Genomic DNA, 18,835 nt, shown 5'->3' with positions numbered 1-18,835 from the left:
TAATTATACCCAGCTTGTCCCTCTACTTTGAGCTGGACAATATCCACCAATCCTCTGTTCCCCCCTCATCACTAGGGAGTCTTCCACAAGTCTCTGACTACTGACTGTCTCCTCTGGACTTCTGTGGGTTTGTGGAATATTAACTGATTCCTCCACTTTCACACCCAATTGCTACATAACTTAATTCCTACAGACTTTAAAAATCACTGCTAAAAATGTTCCCTCAGATGTTGCCTTTACTCAACCTTTATTAATAATAATAACAATAAAAGTTTAGTCAGTTCTGCCTATGCTATCGCTCTCCTCCAGATCTTCCTTGAAGGGTGTGGGGTGCGCGTCTGGTCCATGCAAGGACGGGCTGCCTGAGTGAGGCATGCATGTGCCCCCCCCACCCCACCAACCTTGGCATGCACGAGCAGCAGGACCAGAATTCTAGTGTTAAGGTACCAGCAGAACTGCCGAGAGAGAGTGGTTATGGTGAGTGGAGAGCGAACAAACATCACCAGACTACCTCCGGAGACTGTCTCCAGCCAGGCCTGCACGGCTGCGCGGCGTATGGAGGGAAGGTCAGGCACTGAATTTAAAACAGACGATAGATACAAAGTTACACAGGAATGTGTGGTCCCCGTGAGGAGAGCTGAGGTCATCCTAGAGCCCCCAAACAGAAGAGAAACTGAGAGACATTACAAGCCAGAGGCCTGTCAGCCAACGACGAGGGGTCAGAGTCCTGTTGTAAGCCTACAAGATGGGTATTCGGGATGAGAAAAGGAGAGAAAACACAGGGAGGGTCAACGGTGGCTCGAGGCTGCGGAGCCCATGGCTGCAGGCCAGTCTGATGTCTCTGGTTAGCAGGTCTCTCTCCTCACTTCCGCTGAGTATTTATGCTGCTGCAGAGTAGTTAACAGAGGTTGGTCTTGCCTATAGGTGAAGACTTGGGGCTGAGGAGGATCACATGTCCCATAGGGCTAAACTTCAGGAAGGCAGGGAGCACCCGTTTTATCTACTCAGCCTTACAGGGTGAGTGGCCCCGTCAGGCGCTGAATGGAAGCACGAAAACAAGTGAGTGAGAGACAGAGGTTGATGACACCAAGGTTCCATATTTGGACAGTGGGTATGCTGAGGTGGGAAGGTGTGGAGAATGACATGGCAGCTGGCATATCTCTCACCAGTCTCCATGTTCCCCTTTTATTGCTTGCTATTCCTTGAAGAAGTCAGGTTAAAGTTCGTCTTCACCCTACTGTAGAACACAGACCATCTCACCTGAGACCTAGAGCTGGACATTACAGTATCTACTCTAAAGGCCTCCTGGATCTAAATCTCTTCTTAAAACTTCATTTCAGTTCAAAATATACTGCCCCACCCTGTCCTACCAATATACATTCACACTCAGACACACACCACACAAGGAAAGCAGCAGAACATTTTACCAAGTGGACAGAGTAACCCTGTCTGGTCATATGGGGACAGAAAGCAAAGTCTTGGTTTTCCCAAGGTCAAGTTCATTTTACTATTTGGCATCCATGAAGAAAGAGCTCATAACCTCTTAACCTATAGAGAACTTTACATATCCTCAAACAACAGCTAAGGTTAGTGGTCACAATTAACATCAGGAAAATAAAATGATTCATTGGCTCTTACGTTTTTATCAAACTGAAGGTTTTGGTCCCGACAGAAGAGTCCTTTACAACAATGAGAGGGGAAGGTGCTCTGAGGGGCATTGGGACCTTGGATTTTGAAACAGTTACCTCTAGAAGTGGAGGACTCAGAGGTTGGTACCATTCGCTCCTCCTCCTCTTTCTCTCGAATATGTGTCCAGTGCACATCAGCCTGGATCTCCAAGGGGTCGGCCGGATTTATGATCTGCTGTAGCCTCTGGCTCCCGACTAGAGTACCAGGGTCAGAAGTGGGTGAAATGAGAAAGGGAGAGATGATGGAGGACGGAAGCAGAAAATAAACAATCAAGGAAAGGAGGGGATGGAACACCACAAGAAAGGAAACAGAAAGAAAAGTTACTGTATTTGCCAGGATCAGTTTGAATCAGAAAAAGGCAAAAACTGAGAACACACACTTGCGTGTACACACACACACACGATTTCTATTTGTTCAACTTGATTTAGTTGTTTTAAGCTTCACTTATACTGTAATTTCAATAAAGAGAACCATACATTACAACTCCAAAAAGAACTCTCCTTTCTGATGCTCTTTTCATCTTCTCTGCATTTGAGAGACCCAAATGCCAAGTCAGAAAAAAAAAGAAGGTTACAACTGCCCTCCGAAGGGCCATCCTTCCAGGTCCTGAGTACTCAGCTCTGTTACCCAGCACAATTTGAGATCCTAGAGAATGCACCATTCATGTCCCTTCTGTGTCACACAGCGTGGTGCTTACCACCACCTGTCATGCTGACAGCTTCTCCTTTGAGATTCAAGCCAAGTGACAAGAAAAAAGTAGGATGGGACAGTATCATTCTGTCAGGAACAAGCTAACTCACGCAGGACAGAAACTTACTTTGTTGGTCCTTTAGTGTTTATCTTTTGCAGTTAGAGAGAGAGAAAAAAATCCCCCTTCCATAACAGGTCTCATGCTGCATGCTGGTCTGTGGCAGGGACACGGCTATAGGGAAGAAATGGAGTTTGGGGAGGCAATGGCTGGGAGACGAAGCAGAGCTCTATCCTGTAAATCCCCAAAGCTTTGGGAATTCGTGGGCAGGAATAAAACAATACCTCTTTGCTTTTTCTGAGGTCAAGGCCTTTTTCCTTAAAACTCCATTTGGTGCCCCACTGCTCCCCTCTGGACACAAGACCTGCCTTTTCAGCTAAAGGAGAACTGACCAGCAGCCCTTCCACTGATTCTTGCTGCTAGAGCCCAAGGACTATACATGCAGCCCTGCCCTGTAAACTCCCTGTCTTCAGAGCTTGGACCATGCCATACAGCAGGGTGAAATAAAGGGACAGCCAGCAACTTGGAGAAGGGACACTTCAGGAGGGAGGGTGGCTATTCAGGCAGCGAGAGCAGGTGCCACCTGATCTGAAGGACTCTGGGACTCCTGATGGGAGCCCACTCTCAACAGACTACCTGGACAGTTCGGCTTTGGCTTCCCTACCACACAACCTCTTCATTTTTAAGCAATGGAGAATGTGGTCTGGACAGGAAGTAACAGTAAGAGCAGTGAATGTGGGTGCGGGCAGCGTGCTATGTTAAATGTGGGGTGGTAGGCCTGCATGCACGCTCCCTTTGAACCTGATAGTCTCCACAGATTCGTCTCCTCAGGTCAACCGGCCTTTGCGGTGTTGGATGGGGCTGAATCACAGCAAAGTCACCCAACAGCTCGAATGGCAGACGACTAAGGAAGGTCAGTCAGAGAAAAACGTGGACCCCGTCTTCATCTTCTAAGCAACAAAGAGAAGACAGTGAGTCTTCTCCCAAGATAGTGTGCTGCTTCCTGTCATAAATGTAGCCTTGGGGACCCAGCAGCCAGTTTTTCGGGGAAATGTGACAAGGCACAATGGCAGGAGGTTCTGGGCCCCTCTGCTGTGCCGGCTCTGCCACTTACAGCCACTATGACTGCAACGGGAGATTCTCTACGTTAGAAGGTGTTCGCTAGAGCAGAGGGCTTATAGCAAAGCATACGAGGGGCACAAACGGGGCCACATTCAATAAGGATGCTTCTGGTGTCTTCTCCTCTGACTGCCCCTTGCCTCTCCTCTGTCTTACATGCTACTGTGCAGGTGACCATCCATGAAGGCTGGGCCCAGGGATGGGTGCCAAGCTAGGCATGTGCCAAAGCCTGTCAGCACAGCTTTATAAAGCACAGATCTTTTCATGTGGGACCTGCTCTTGAAGGCAGATTCTGGATGGCTGTTAGGGAGCCAGGGTAGAAGGTGGGCAACGGGCAGAGCGGGTACCTTTACGTGTACCCGTAGCTTCTTCCTTTGACAGCTGCTGGAGCCACTGGCCTTGCAGTTCTCTGTCCCAGGGGCAGTACTCCCCTTCTACAGCAGGGGGAGCCAGACACCCACAAACACAGCATCAAGAACCCCACATGGGGATAAACAGAGAAGAGAGAATGGAAGGGAGGAAAGAGAATAGAGAAGAGTTATCTTCGGGTGCAAGGCAAGAACATCCTGTTACTGTCTACACAGCCATTGAAGTCCACTGCCCAGAAGATACAAACACCATGGGCTAGGAACACAGGCCCCAGGGTTGGGGTGAATTTGTCGGTAGGTATCTCTCCAGTTAAATCACATCCCTGCAGGCTGGGTCTTGACACTAGTTCCAGATGCAGGAAATTAAGTCTGCAGGGACGAAAGCACGGCTAAACTCTCCTGCAAAGGGTACAGACTTTGACCGTAAGCTGTGTCTGGGGCTAAAGCCACCAAGCATATGAATCACCAGCTAGAGAGAATGACATCTGAAATGATACAAACAAAATACCTTTTTCCCGGATGCCCTGTGAGCCTGATCGCTCCCCTGATGAACAGGGACGAGGGGACAGTCCTGAGACTGAGCCAACCATGGTTCTGCAGACACGGCAGATTGGAGAACTCAAGACACTGGCTTCCCGGCCCAGGGCCTGCCTCCTTCTTCCACAGATCTTATACATTTCTCATCAGAAGGAGGGAGAGAGGGTCAGGCCACCAAGGGCTGCCTCTGTGGGCCTCCCCCAGCCTCTGTCTTTGGAGGGAAGAGTGCAGGAGAACTGGGTCTAGAGGAGCCCCTCAGGGGCCTGAGGAAGTACCTGGCCTCTGACCATTCACACTGGCATCAGGCAGCTTGGGGGCAAGAGGAGGCTGTCTTTCCTCTTGCCTGCCCTGCCTCACTAGGGTCTCGGAGTTACACAGCTCTCAGGACCATCTCAGTACCGCGCACCCTGCCTGGGAAGGGCTCTGCATCTGGTTAGCACTCGGACCTTCCCTGGGCCAGACTGGGGGATGGGATCTGGGCCGCCAAGGACATGGAATTCCAGGAGGAGCAGAGGTAAGCAGAAGAGTGGCAGAGAAATCTACTGCCAACTCGATGAGGCCCAGAGCTGTCCCAAATTAATGCGCTCCTCTGACAATGGCTGGGAGGGATGGGTGCTTTAAAGGCCCATGTCCTTCCCTTCTACCATGTGCCCTGGAGAGAGCATAGCTGTGAGACGACAGGCACTGCTGTCAGGGGAACTCAGGTCTCTACCTGCCCTAGTTTCTTCCTTACCACCCACCAGACTTCTGGGCAGCCAAGGCAGGGAAAGAATGAGCCTCTCTCTTACAGAGGCAAGAAAAGGAGGCCCATCAAGTTCTTCCTCATCACTCAAGGACACACACAGCCAGAGATAGCGGCAGAATTGAAACATTTCAAGTTCAAGGCAAGAGAACACTTCAGAGCCAACCAGACCAAGTGCTGGAACAGATGCTCCTTCTCAGGACACTGATCCAAACACGTTACTACCTGCCATGAACTAAACCCTGTCTAGTGGGCTCCTAGCCCCTCCTCAGTGACAACAGCTCCGAGCAGAGTGAGAGTCAATGCTCTGCAGCCGCCAATATCCTGGACTCTGAGTCCAGGAATCCTCTTGAAAGTAAATTCCTTTTCATTATTAAAATAAATTTCTTTAACAGAAACTAAAGGAAAAAAAAGAGAGAAAATGAGGACAGGAGAATGAGTAACCTAATTTGGACAAAGTCCATCTGCTGACCCTCTGCCTTCCACTTCCAATTTCTCCTCAGAATGTGCACAAGGGACATTATTTCCACTGTCAATGGCCTCCTCTGCCCCCCGAAACTAAGGTCAGAGAGAGGCAGGAAGGATGATCTCTGGGGCTGGGGGAGGCACATCTATGTGTCAGACTCCCAGTCCGTGTGCAACAGAAACCTTACTCAAGAACGGAACAGGCTGCCTCAGGGGTGGGACAGGGTCAGAGTTAGGAGAAGAGATTTTTTTTTCTGACCTTCACTAGATTCCTCCTCTTCCTCCTCATATTCTTCCTCCTCTTCCTCCTCCTCCTCATATTCCTCTTCCTCCTCCTCCTCTTCATTCCCAGGGCCGTAGCTCTTTGAGGCCTCTAGTTCCTCTTCACTCTTTCCTTTCAGAAGAGCATGGATCCTCACAGCCTCCTTCCAAGGAACACCGCCCAGATCTGAGGGGGGCAGAGGGGGCTCCTCTTCCTCCTCCTCCTCCTCTTCCTCCATCTCGGACTCAGAACTGCTGTGGGGGAAACAACGACACAACCGAAGTGAATAGACAGTTAAAAGTCACAACCGGAGGCAAACTGTCCCAGCAAAGCAACTGCTGGGCAGGAAGGGGGAGAGGACAGGCACGGAGGGGTGCAGCGTGCTTCCCCACCCAGGTAAGACACGAGGGGAAGGAGAGTGAGTAGAGGGCCAGAGAAAACACACATGTATGAGTAACCCCGACATAAAGCCACATGAGCCAACAGCCCAGTCTGGCGGGGCGCTCTGTTCAGTGAACAGCAACTCCACCAAGTTTAGTCTTAGAGGCCCTCAGAGACAGTAGGCGCACGGGCCTTTTTGATATGAACCCATGACCCAAGGGAATTAAGAATGGAGAGAAAGTGTCCTTTCATCGTGACCTATTGTTTGGTTTAAATAAATTTTTATTTATTGAGGACCTCAATTCTACTTGACTTAGGTGGGTTGGAAGGCTCTCGTGGGAACCATGGTGAGAAAGAGCTGCTTCCAAGAGGCCTGAACTGAAGTCTTAGCCACAGACAGGTTAGCCGTCAGGGTGTGTGTGCTGGAGCGAAGGCCGTGCATTCAGTTCCACAGTGTTCCCGATGTCCCCCTGATATGCCACGCCCGGAGTACGATACCATGGTGAACACGCAGTTAACAAGGCAGCATAACAAGGCAGCAAAGGCACTGTCCACTGAAGTTACAGAACAGGGAGTATGGGGAGGGCGTGGAAACAAACATTGCATCTCTGGGGTCATCACCCTTGACCACCAGCCTCGTTTTCCACCACCATTCTCCTTTGACAGCACGTAGCCTAGAGCTCAGCTGGAAAAGGGAAGCAGCACTAAATGCTGCGAGACACTAGCTGTGACTTATGCAAGCCCAAATCCTGGACCACCGCCCTCAGAGCCATGGCCCCGGAGCATCTGTACCCTCTTCCTCGGCCGGCAGAGTGAGCTGTCAACAGGTGGTATAAGAATAAAATTCAATGCCCTACAACGGGGCTGTAGAACAGGAGAAAAACCCAAACATCACCGCACAAATGAAGCTCCTCAGACCTATTTCATGGTCGGATAATTCCCCAAGTCTTTTTGGGGAGAGGCTCTGCCCTCAGTGAGAAATGTGTAGTTGATTGGGCTGGGGGAAATGTGGCATGGGTCAACCTCTGGCACGAGAAAGCCCCAAACCCCAGAGGCATCGCACATGAGGCTGAGGTCTGGTCCCGTCTTCCTGTGACGGTGGGCTGCTCTCTCCCTGCCTGGAGCGGGGCAGTGCACGTGGAGAGAGCATCAGAGAATACAGTGCGATAAGGTCCATAATACCCCACCCCCAGCACTAGTTGTACCTGTGCAGTAAAGAATTTCACCTTGCTTAAAGAGATGGTCTGGTCTTTGTCTTGGGGCCTGGGAGGTCAACTCTAAGCCCCTGGGAGGTCTTTATTTCCCTGGAATCCTTGGGTCACGGTGGACAGTCTAATAATGTGATTTAGGGGGAGGGCTGACCACTTCCGAAAGACCAATGATTTAGGGTGGAGACTTGAGTCATGCGGTATTAATTGGCCTGAAGACTGAAATCAATCACACCATGTAGAAAATCAGTCCATCAATGCCTAGGTAATGGAGCCCCAACAAATCTCTGAATATCGAGGCTTGGGTGAGTAATACTACATGGGATTTGTCACACATTAATACCAAGAAAGTAACACAGCCCTGACTCCACAGGGAGAGGACGATGGGAGCTCCATGTCTGTACTTTCTCGGACTCTGCTCTGTGTACTTCTTCACCTGGCTGATTTCAATCAGTATCCTTCCCTGTAATTAAATCATAACCATGAGTATAAGCCTTTTGGTGAGTTCTGGGCATCCTTCTAACAAGTTAATGAACTCGAGGGTGGTTTTGGGAATGCCCATACTTCGGCCGGGTCAGAAGGGAGGGCAGTCCAGGAGGCTGTGCGCCCATGACTTCTCAGGTGGCTGATTCTCACAGGCCTACACTGGCTCTGCTCCTCACCAGCTGTATGACCTTGAGCTGACTACAGCTGAGCTTCAGCATCCTTGTCAGTAAGGCGGGAATGTTAATACCTGCCTCGGAGAAATGTTGTGAAGGTCAGGCACTTTCCTGATTTTCATGTTTGTGTTACACTCTGGGATTCTGGCTATTCACGTATCTGTTTACTCGTTTACATGTTCCTTCATTTATTCAATGAACATTTTTGAGTGCCTATTAAAGTTCACCCAGTAGGTACAAAAATAAAGAGAGTCCATTCCTTACTGCAAGCAGCTCCCTTTAGTGAATGCTACTTCGTTCACTCATTCATTCAGCCCCCTTGAAAATTTACTGAGCATCTTCTACTTGTAATGCACTTCCTAGACATTGCAGAGGATACAAGGGTGACATAGAAAAGAGCCTCATTCTTCAGGGGAGATAAGATGCAAACACGGCAATGATAAAAGAAGGTACAACATTACTGTAGTGGGATGGAGGGTTGAGAGGAGGTAGTTTAAGGTGAGTAAATGTAAGAATCTGGGCCACAGAAAGCTTGGCATCTGGATTTTGACTCTTTTTCATGACTTACTTAGGTATTATTTTTGCCTTACTTTTGTGTTCTCACTTGTTTACTTTCTTACTACTTAACAATGTATAACCCAACATAGATCACCTAACATCTTTCCAACATGAAATAAAGATAAGAATGCCTCCTATGCTCATCTTAAATCTTAAGTAAATTTATTAAAACTTCACTTGGGCAGAAGGCAGGCCAGCTTGCCCTTCCTTCACGGTCAGGCACACAAGGTTACCCCAGGAGTCAGCAGACTCAACGGGCCCTCACTGCAGCTTCCAGGCTCCTTGTACTGCGCCCTGTCATGAGGGTGGTGGCACTGGGCTCCATGATGAGGCAATGGGGCCCCACTTACAGCTCTGAGTGCCACACTGGCTAGTTTTATGATAACTCAAGGACCACGGGAAAATAGCAAGTGAGGCACAAAGCATAAAAAATCAGGTGGGAAGGCCAACACTTGCCTCTCTTCAACAGCTCTCAGTCCATTTCTGAGAGGCCTGGCTACATTGCTTCTGGAAATCTGAGATAGGCAAACCAGACTTGCTCCCTATGTGAAGCACAGATAGATGGACAGGTGTTGCCAAATGTTCCTTCCTAGGCCATCATCTCCCTGGGACCTTGGAGCCGTTCTCTGAGTCTCACTAGGCTCCTTATGTCATGCAAGATTCATAGCACAAATTCAGTAGGCCCAGTCTACATTTTCTGGCTGTCTCCAGTGCCTGAATTTCTGGATCTGGACTTTGAAAAGGCTAGGAGAAAGGGGGAAGAGAAGGAATGTATAGTGGGGCAGACCACCCCCGACCACTTGGGAGTCAGCCTAGAAACTTTTTAAGTGGGGAGAATTGCTGCTACACACCAGAACAAAATACAACACAGTCAACCAACTTCTCTGTCCTTTGGGAAGAGGGGGTGACCTCTCAATTTATAGCTTCCTAGGAGAGATGAGGGCCAGAAAATGCAGCCCTCGAGATCAGCATTCCGTCATGACAGGTGTCTGTTTCTGCATTTGAAACAATCAATTGCTTTGTGTGACTGTTTGATGTGGGTGGGACCCCCTGGACTGCGTGCTCTCTGAGAGCAGGGATAGGTCTGCTTGGCTCGCTGCAGGGCTTACCATGGGGCCTTGCACAGTCCAAAGAGGCAAAGCCAGGGCAAGCTGCTGCCTAAATTCACAGGTGTCATGGAGATGAGACCTCTGAAGTCCATCAATAGGAGCAGACCCTTTCAGTTAGAAGAAAATCTTGCAAAAATCCTCCCTGCTATGATACTTATCCAATCCCTGATCTTAAAGCACTTTCCCTGAGTTTCTTCTCATTGAAGCTATGACGGAGCCTGGAAGGAGGAAGCCAGACCAGCAGGCATGTGAACAAGATTCTAAAAAAACAAGATTTGCTCCACACTTAAATGTGCCGAGTAGAGATTCTGCCATGCCAGGAGGGAAGGGCCAAGGATAGTAACAGTGATGGTGAACGCTCCCTGAGCTCTAAGAAGTGCCATGTGGCACAAAACACTTCACATGAATTAGGTCATTTAACTACCCATTAACTCTAGGACATGATAACTCTAGGACTCTAGGACATATTAATATCCCCATTGTCACAAATGAGGCCAGTGAAGCTTAAAGAGGTTGGGTGAGAGGTCAAGATTCCCACCAATGTTCACACCCTTGTCACACTGCGTCCTCTTGGATGGTTCGCCAAGAACCCAAGAGTTCTTTAGCCACTGGCAGCTGTCAGGGTGCCAAACCCAGGAAAAAGACCATGACCATCTCCTGCTTGCCTGGGTCCAACTTCAGAAAGTGGAGACTGGAAATCTGGGCAGGCCCTACGGTGACTGAGGCAGACTGCTGTGTGAAATACCACTTGAAGTTCTTGGGTGGTTTTCAAGGGAAAACAGGAAATCATGGCTTTCATTTTTAAATGAATCTACTCTAGATATCAGAGTGCCCACTCCTAGATCTCATCCGCTCTAATGACTGTATAAACACTCCACCGCTCGGCACACTGCTGGAGAAGATGGATATTGTCCAGCTATCGTGGCATGATGGAAACTTAATCCGTGCTGAAAGCAGTGTCCTGCTCAGCGACGGCTCCCATTACTACCTCTGCTGGAGAAGCGGTGAGGGAGAGAGAGGACCAGTCAGGAATTTCCACTTATTTATGGTCAACCTTGAAGAAGGGGCTTCTCCTTATTGCATTACTCCAATGGAGGGCCAAGCCTCTTCCGTCACAACTAGCCGTCATAAAACTAGCACTTGCCTGTCACAGACTTTTGGGGAGTCCTCTGTGATCTGGCTGCCCCATCTGGAAAGGGCACCTGGTTGCTCTAGCCCTCACTGACTTGAGGCCCTCCCCAGATGGGTGCCGCCCAAGCCATCTTCATCGCCTGGGATGAAGTTGCCCAGCAACTAAAATCATAAAGCTAGTTTTCCGGGTGCCTGGGTGGCCTAGCCCATTAGGCATCTGCCTTCAGCTCAGGTCATGATCTCAGGGTCCTGGGATCGAGCCCCACATTGGGCTCTCTGCTCAGCAGGGAGTCTATTTCTTCCTCTGTCTCTCCCTCTGTACTCTCCCCTTCTCTCTCTCTCAAATAAATAAATAATATCTTATATAAACAAACAAACAAAACCCCTAGTTTTCTTTTGTCTTCAGGCACCTGTTCTCTCCCAGAGAAAATAAAAGTACTATTTCTAGGGTCTCCTTTGGAAGATGTTCCTCCCTCCCCTACTCCAAGGAAGGGTCATGGAGCTAATCAGGTCTGGACCAGTAGTCTCTGCTTGGGTAAACTAAATCAGGACACCCACGCGGTGTGTTTGTTCAAAACAGGTACTCCTGGTCCCCACCCCAAGCCCACCGACTCAGTTACTCCAGGGGAGGGTCCAGGATTTACTTTCGTACCAAGTGTCCCAAGGTGGCCCTTATCATCAGGGAAATTTGGGAGATTTAGAGCAGTGGTTTGAAAAGTGTGGTCCCTAGACAACAACATCACCTGGGAACTTTTTAGGAATGCAAATCTTGGCTACAGACAATTACCCAGTGTGTGTCTCAGTGTTAATGGAAAGCCTCCACCAGTCTGGAAGACACCATGGGTGCTCCCATCCCAGAAGCCCTGCAGGACAGTCTGACTGATAGTGATTTTACTCCATCTTTCACCTTGTTCTCTATTGGTGGCCCTGATCATCTTCCATGGAGCACTCTGAATCCTGTACTGACTCTGGCAGACCTGGGTAGTAATGAACATGAGGCCCTGGGGCAAAGAGAGTGGACTCAGGAGGCCTGTGGGGGCTGCAGGGCGCACGTTCCCCTCAGGCATCACTCACTGAGACATCAAGAAAACGCTGGCATGGCCACGCAAAAAAAAACACTGGCTGTGTCTACGGTCCCTGGGACACAGGCTTTCTGCTCCACTCTTTACCTCTTTACCTTACTTACCTTCCATCTCAGCTAGAGGAGGAAGGAAGAAGCCTGGAGAGGTGAGGTGGCTTCCCTAAGATTGCCGGGCGACTTGGGGTCATAGCAGGAGCCCCTCATTCCAACCCTGACACTCCTGCCACTGACCCAGCGCACTGCTTCCGGCCTCTGGTTGTCCCTCTGAGCATGGCTTGTCCCTCCAGTGAACCTGTCAACAGCCTCAGAGCAGGAGCGGGGACTGTCATTTTTGTTCTGTTACCTTCTCGATGAATGGCAAAGTGTGACTTGGATCCAGGAAACCTGAGTCTGAGTCTTAGTCAACCCTCGATCCTAGTATTAGTCACCAGCAGTCTCCGTAATTATAGAGTGATAAGATATATGCTCTGGCCTACTTCACAGGACTTTTGCAAGGATGACCAAGCGAGGTGATGACCAAGTGAGGTAATGGATACACAAGTCCTCTGGAAACGGTCCAGTGCCATGCAAAGGGGTAATAAAGGCAACTGCCATCAACAGGCATGCCACGTACTGTTTCCAACGCTTCTTACTATTTAACCCTCACAGCAACTGTGTGAGGCAAGTCCTAGCACTGCCTTCATTTCACAGATGAGGAAATGGAGGCACAGAGAGGTTACATGACTTGCCTAGTGTCACATAGCTGGTAAGTGGCACCCAGGTCCCCTGCCGAGGATACAGAGCTGCCTCCCCTCATAGGCAGGTACATTCATCTGGAGAAGGGGCTGCCAGGACAAACCACAGGCATGAAGCAACACACAAGAAAACGGGCTGCAGCCCTTGGGTACAGGCTGACCTGCTGGCCACATCTTCCTCTGCGCCTTTGTCCAGCGCGCTGCTCAGGTTGTGCTCGGCCTGTGTCTCCTCGGGCACCTCCTCCAGCTCCTCGGCCAGTTTCACAGACAGGCGGTAGTTCTCCAGCTCGATCCGTTCAGGAGTGCCCCTGAGTCTCTTGGCAATGCTAGGCTCTTCCAGACCATTCACACTTGAACCTGTAAGACAAGCAAAGTGGCAAAGTTCCATGACAGGTGATGGGAAATGACCACAGGTGGTGAGGGATGGAGGGGGTATGCGGGGAGGGAGGAGGCGCCAACAGAAGGATATCTAAGCATCCAAGGCAGTCACCACTCATTTCAGTGAAAGGAGGGATGGGGGCCAGACAAGGGGAGTCCATGAGGTCACACAGGCCAGGAAAGGACTGCAGGGTGAGAGCGGCAACCCTTCCCTGAGCAGGAGAAACAGGAAGACAGCACATCTGCCCTGAGATGACTGCCCCAGTCATGCTCCAAGATGGCTGCCCCAGGCTGACTCTCCTCCGTCAGCCCTGAACCCCTGCACAGCGGAGGGAAGAGGTGATGGTGACTGGGGAGGCGGAGGAAAGGGGACTGGGTTGGATCCTAAGGAGGAGCTTCTCACTGACCACGCCCACCTCAGCTTCCACTGAGAAGGGGGGGTCCTGCCAGCTGCCCACCCCCAGGACCCAGTCAATGTTCATGCACTGCTTCTGGCTGATCCATGGAGGCGTCGGGGCTAGCTGCTTGCAGAACTTGTCACGTAGTGGGTTTGTCTGTCTCCCTGTGATTAGATTCATGGTAAACACTTCCCATCTAGGAAGAACACCACGTGGGTGATGCTGTGCCCCTTCCACTGCACACAGGAGGAATATGGTTGGGTTGCCTCACTCTTCTTTAAACCTTCCCCCCATATATATATATATATATATATATATATATATTTATTTATTTATTTATTGAGAGAGAGACAGAGACAGAGAGAAAGAGAGAGTATAAGCAGGGGGAGTGGCAGAGGGAGAAGCAGGCTCCCCACTGAACAAGGAGCCCAATGTGAGACTTGATCCCAAGACCCCGAGATCATGACCTGAACCAAAGGCAGACACTTAATGACTGAGCCACCCAGGCACCCAGGTTGTCTCATTCTTGGTGACATCAGCTTGACTGCTTGGTTAAAGTGGTGCCCAACCATCTTTCCGTTGTAAAGAGGTATTTTCCCCTTTTGTAATTAATAAGTAATCCATGGGGTGATACGTAGAAACCATGGGACTATCCTACCCCACTATCCTTCCACCCAGGGGTTTTAGTACCCATTGATGAATCGGGATTTTATAAAAATTGTATCATTCCTTCTCCATTGTCATTCTTTGCAAAGAACTTTTCCCATTTCTTTTTTTTTGAGTACCAAATGACTTATGGATTTTGAGAAACTTAAGTGTTGTATTTGCCGTGTTTTCTTCATCTCCTTTAATCTGGAAGTTTCCCTGTCTCCCTCCTTATTAACTCCTTCATCATTATTTTTTTTTATTATGTTCAGTTAGCCAGCATATAGTAGTACATTAGTTTTTGATGTGTTCAACGATTCATTAGTTGCATATAACACCCAGTGCTCATCACAACACGTGCCCTCCTTAATACCCATCATTATTTTTTTTGATGTGCCTTTTTATCCCAGATTGGGTCAGAAGAGGCCCACTGTATTTATTCTTTACTCTACGTCTTCACTGTAATATGACGTAGGTTTATATTTAGCGTCAGACAAATCCAGGCTAGACACCTGTGACCACGAGTGACCTGAAGGATCTTAAGAAAATTATGTAACTTCTGAGAGCTCATTTCCTGATCTATAAATGAGGACAACCCTCAACTCCTAGATTATTATAAATACAGGATGGAATTATATACATGTATACATAAGTACGTGTGTGTGCCGACTCCGCATGCGCCCGAACCCATCATCTTCCTCTTCTACTTAAACCCTGCACTTGGGCAGTATCCAGCAACTACAGGTTAAGTGCTATAACTGATGTCCAGTAACATTCTTAGCATTGGTTTGTGTGTATTTTTGTGTGGGTAGATTGTGTCCATTTGCTCTGGATTGCAAGCAAGAGTTACTTGACAAAGATGGGAAGAGAGCTCTGGGCAGAGGGAACAGCGACAGTGGTACAATGGCCTGTAATGGCAGGTTGGTATTATTAGATCTTCTAGTGGCAGTACTCTTAACGCGGTAGGGAAGAGGAAGAGACCAGGGTGGGAATAGAGCCCACGTGGCCTTTGGTGACATTCTAAGCTCTAAGAGATGGCACTGGGCTTTAGCAGGCGACATCATATTGACCTGGTGTTCGGTGACAGATGGGCTATCAGGGGAAAGCCAGAATCTCTGTAATGTAGGACTAAAGGAAAGCGGTGGGACTATTGAGTTAGTAATTTTTGTGACACGACAGGTCCACAGAAAATATTCTGGAAGCCTGGCACTTTTGTTGTGTACAATGTTCTGGACTTCTCTGTATTGTCATTAGAAAGAACTTTCTATGTGTCCAGGCAGTCACAGAATAAAGTCTTAGCATATCTGTCAGATTTATCTGGATCTTCCACCAAATAGCATCTTTCAAATTTACTAGACAGCCTTTACTATAAAGTAAGACCCAGGGCACATTTATCTACGAAACTTCTAATGATGGGGTCATGGCATGAATCCTTGGGCTCCCTAGGGCCCTGTGCAATGCCCACCTGTCCTAGTTTTTATAAACCCCATTGGGACATTTTATACATCCCTGGTCCATTCTTCAATGCGGACCTCAGGGCCCCTGAAGTATAAACTATGATGTAGCATCAGGGCACCTGGAAGAATAGGTAGGGAGGCAAGGGAGCACAGCAGGTGGAAGCCCCTACAGCATCTCCCACACCTGGCCCCCAGCTCTACCCGAATCAGTTCATTGTTTCCAAACAGCCGTCTCCCTGTTGTCTTTTGCTCCTTCCCCTCAGCAAAACCCAGCAAGATAAACACGAGAAGGCTAAGGATCGCCTGAGTAGAGTATCATTTGATATTTTCCTTCCCATCATGTATTTTTGACAAATGCCCTTAAACAGAAAGCAAATAAGAAAGTGAAATAAATGTGAAGCCACTACCCAAGTATAAAGTTTTGGGGAACTCCACAGATAAAGAGTAAAAACCAGTATATCTTCTACCTAGGGAAAGAAGAATAGAATAAGAATGATAACTTCAGGGAAACAAACAACTAACACTCATCAACCCAGATACAAACGATTTCAAGGTAGACTGAACAAACATACTCACGGAGAGAAACACTCCAGAAGTGACACCTGTTTTTAGCGGGTAAAAACCATACCGTTTGCCAGAAATTCAACTAGAACCTTGGGACACAAAGCAGATTTAAAACACTCTCTACTCTTAAAGAGCTGTAGGCTAGTCACAGAAGAGACAGTCCCGCTCAGGGGTCTTTGCAGTGTGCTGTATCCCATACCACAGCTCATGCCGCACGGTGGAACTATGGGAGCGCCTAAAAGGGCAGCTCCACCCCCCAGGGGAGTCAAGAATGACTTTCTGGAGGAATATGGTGTTAGCCTAACCAGCTTTAAAGAAAATTCGATGAGCTAGGTAGTAGTTTGCAAATGAGGTAACTGAAATTCAGAGACATTAACCAACCTGCCCAAGGTCACAAAGCTAGTGGGCAGTGGAGCCAAGATCTGAATCCAAGGAGGGCAGCGTTAATCCACACAGTCCTGTTTTGCTTTCTCCCTTTGGGACTCCTCACCATTGTCTCCTCCCCACTATAATTTTCAAGATGAGGGACACAGAACTATATGAAAGCATCTTAGAGCACAGGATCTGGCAATTGCAATGACATTCTGTCCTCCTTCCAGAGTTATTTCTCTGGGGTTTCTATAAGCTCTGTGGACTAATAGATCAACAAGTAACAGAACTTGGCAGACCAAACCCAGAGTCTGGGGCTTTAGGGAGGGGAAATGTTGACTTAATTCTGGCCTTGGCCACAATCAACAAAAGCGAAACGAGAGGCTCTCAGAACTATTCAGATCATTCATACATCAGTCCCACAGAGAAAGGATGCTTTTTCATGAAAACTGTTAGAAGGGTCCCACTGGAGAATTGGTAAGAACTGAGGTGGAAGGAAGAGAGTTGCCTCACTGTTCCAGTCTTCCTATGCCCACTGGGTCCATGTCCACATGGAGCTAGACACACCCAGAGCTTTGAGCAACATGGGCATGACATGACATCTCCCCGAGGGCCGAGGCTCCAGGGAGGTTCTGTTTTCCCAAAGGGAATGTGGCACCTCAGAGGATACTCGGCAAGTATCCAAAATTCACCAACTGCCAAAATATGCTTAACATTCCTAGCCCATAACCTCAAAACGCCACAGGGATTAAAAAAAAAGAAAAAAAAATCAACAAAAGCAGCATGTTTGGTTCTCTGTGATATGCAAGGGGCTACATTAACCAGGTGGCGATGATAAACTACAGTATCAAAAAGGAAGAAAGAGTGGAGGGGGCCCAGGCAGTTGCTGTAACAGTGACAGACGCAGGACCTCCCCCTCTCTGTGAAGAGAAGGGCACGTGGAAGCAAAGGCTATCGGAGCACAGCTGTAAAAATAGCTGACAGATGTGGGTTTGGCAAGTGAGAGGAAAAGCAGTGGGGTCAGGCCGCCTGGCCAGGGCCCACCTGGCCTCCACTTCACACGCTTCAGCGCAACAGCAACTACACGGGGACTTTCCAGCTCAACACGGGTGAAAGTTTTGAAATGATTTCCAAGGCCGCGTCCTCACTAAGTCAGATCTCAGGTCACGGGAGGCCAATTCCAGCTTCACACATACCAGAAGGAAACGGCTCCCAGGATCTGGGTCGTCTCCTAAATAGGAAAAAGGCTCTGGGCCTGACCCCAGGGCTCTGTTTTGGAACAGTCACTGCCAACACGAGGTCCATACATCATCCCGAAAGAAATATTTTTCCTAACAGAACAACCTGCTCTCAGCTGATGTGCAAGAGCTGCCAAAAGCAGTTGTTTGTGTCTGTCCGATTCCTGAAGGGATGCGAGGGACACGATGACACTGAAGAGGCGGGCCCTCCCAATCCTCCCCGGGATGCTCTTCTTCCCCCTTTCTCTCCTGTGGTGGTGGCCAGCAGCCCAGTGCACCGAAGGACTTCAGGTGATTGTGAAGGATGTCAGCTAAGAGACTGGAACATCTGAGGGCTTCTCTCCTTGCACCATATTCATGTCTGGCCTGTTTCCCGTTCTTTTTTCCTTTCCTTCTCTCTAAGCTTGGGAAAGCTTGAATGAAATCTGAAAGTCTAAAAGGACTTTAGGAAAAGGCACAGTGAACTGAGATTCAGGATGGATTTTCATCATATTTCCCGCACCCATAAGCTGAATGGATGCTTGGATTCATTCACTCAACTGTACATTAAACAATTATTTATGGAGTAGCTATTTCCAGCTAGGCACCATGCTAGGCACTTGGGCGTACATCAGGCAACATAGGCAAGAATTCTGCCCTTGAGGAGCCTGTACTCTGTAGGACGATGGGTGTCACCTATCTGCTGGGAGAGACCAATGACCCAGGGTATCAAAAGGTGTCAACTGTGGCCATGTTCTAATAAGAGATGGCCCTGTGATTTGAAATGATTGGTACCATTTGAGAAGAAAAGCACCCTTTGCCATTTTGGAATATAGAGATTCTCCCTTAAGGTTGCTCATTTTTACTTCTGTTTCCCTGAACAAGTTACTGGATATTTTTGTTGCGATTTCTTTTTTAAGAAGGATGAACTAAAGTCATTTCAGATGGCCTCCTCACACATCCGCGCAAAGCCTGGCCTGTCCATGATCTGACACAAAAGAAAGCACCAAAGCATG

At 48.7% G+C, this 18,835-nt stretch overlaps 1 protein-coding gene across 1 annotated transcript in view; it reads right to left on the bottom strand.

Annotated features, from left to right (window-relative positions):
• LOC111159745 (microtubule associated monooxygenase, calponin and LIM domain containing 3) overlaps positions 1-18,835 on the bottom strand; it is a 210,831-nt gene that overhangs the window by 31,563 nt on the left and 160,433 nt on the right. The window contains exons 20-22 of the mRNA XM_022522328.1: positions 12,953-13,148; positions 5,928-6,184; positions 1,746-1,883 (exon numbers count right to left, since the gene is read on the bottom strand). Of these exons, the coding sequence (XP_022378036.1) occupies positions 1,746-1,883; positions 5,928-6,184; positions 12,953-13,148 (591 nt within the window). The remainder of the gene's footprint in view (positions 1-1,745; positions 1,884-5,927; positions 6,185-12,952; positions 13,149-18,835) is intronic.

The sequence above is a fragment of the Enhydra lutris genome, unplaced genomic scaffold (genome assembly GCF_002288905.1).
Source record: "Enhydra lutris kenyoni isolate GAN:26980312 unplaced genomic scaffold, ASM228890v2 scaffoldscaffold69, whole genome shotgun sequence".
NCBI classification, from domain to species: Eukaryota; Metazoa; Chordata; class Mammalia; order Carnivora; family Mustelidae; genus Enhydra; species Enhydra lutris.
Note: the sequence above shows the minus strand (reverse complement) of the source record. Positions and strands in the feature narration are given on the sequence as shown.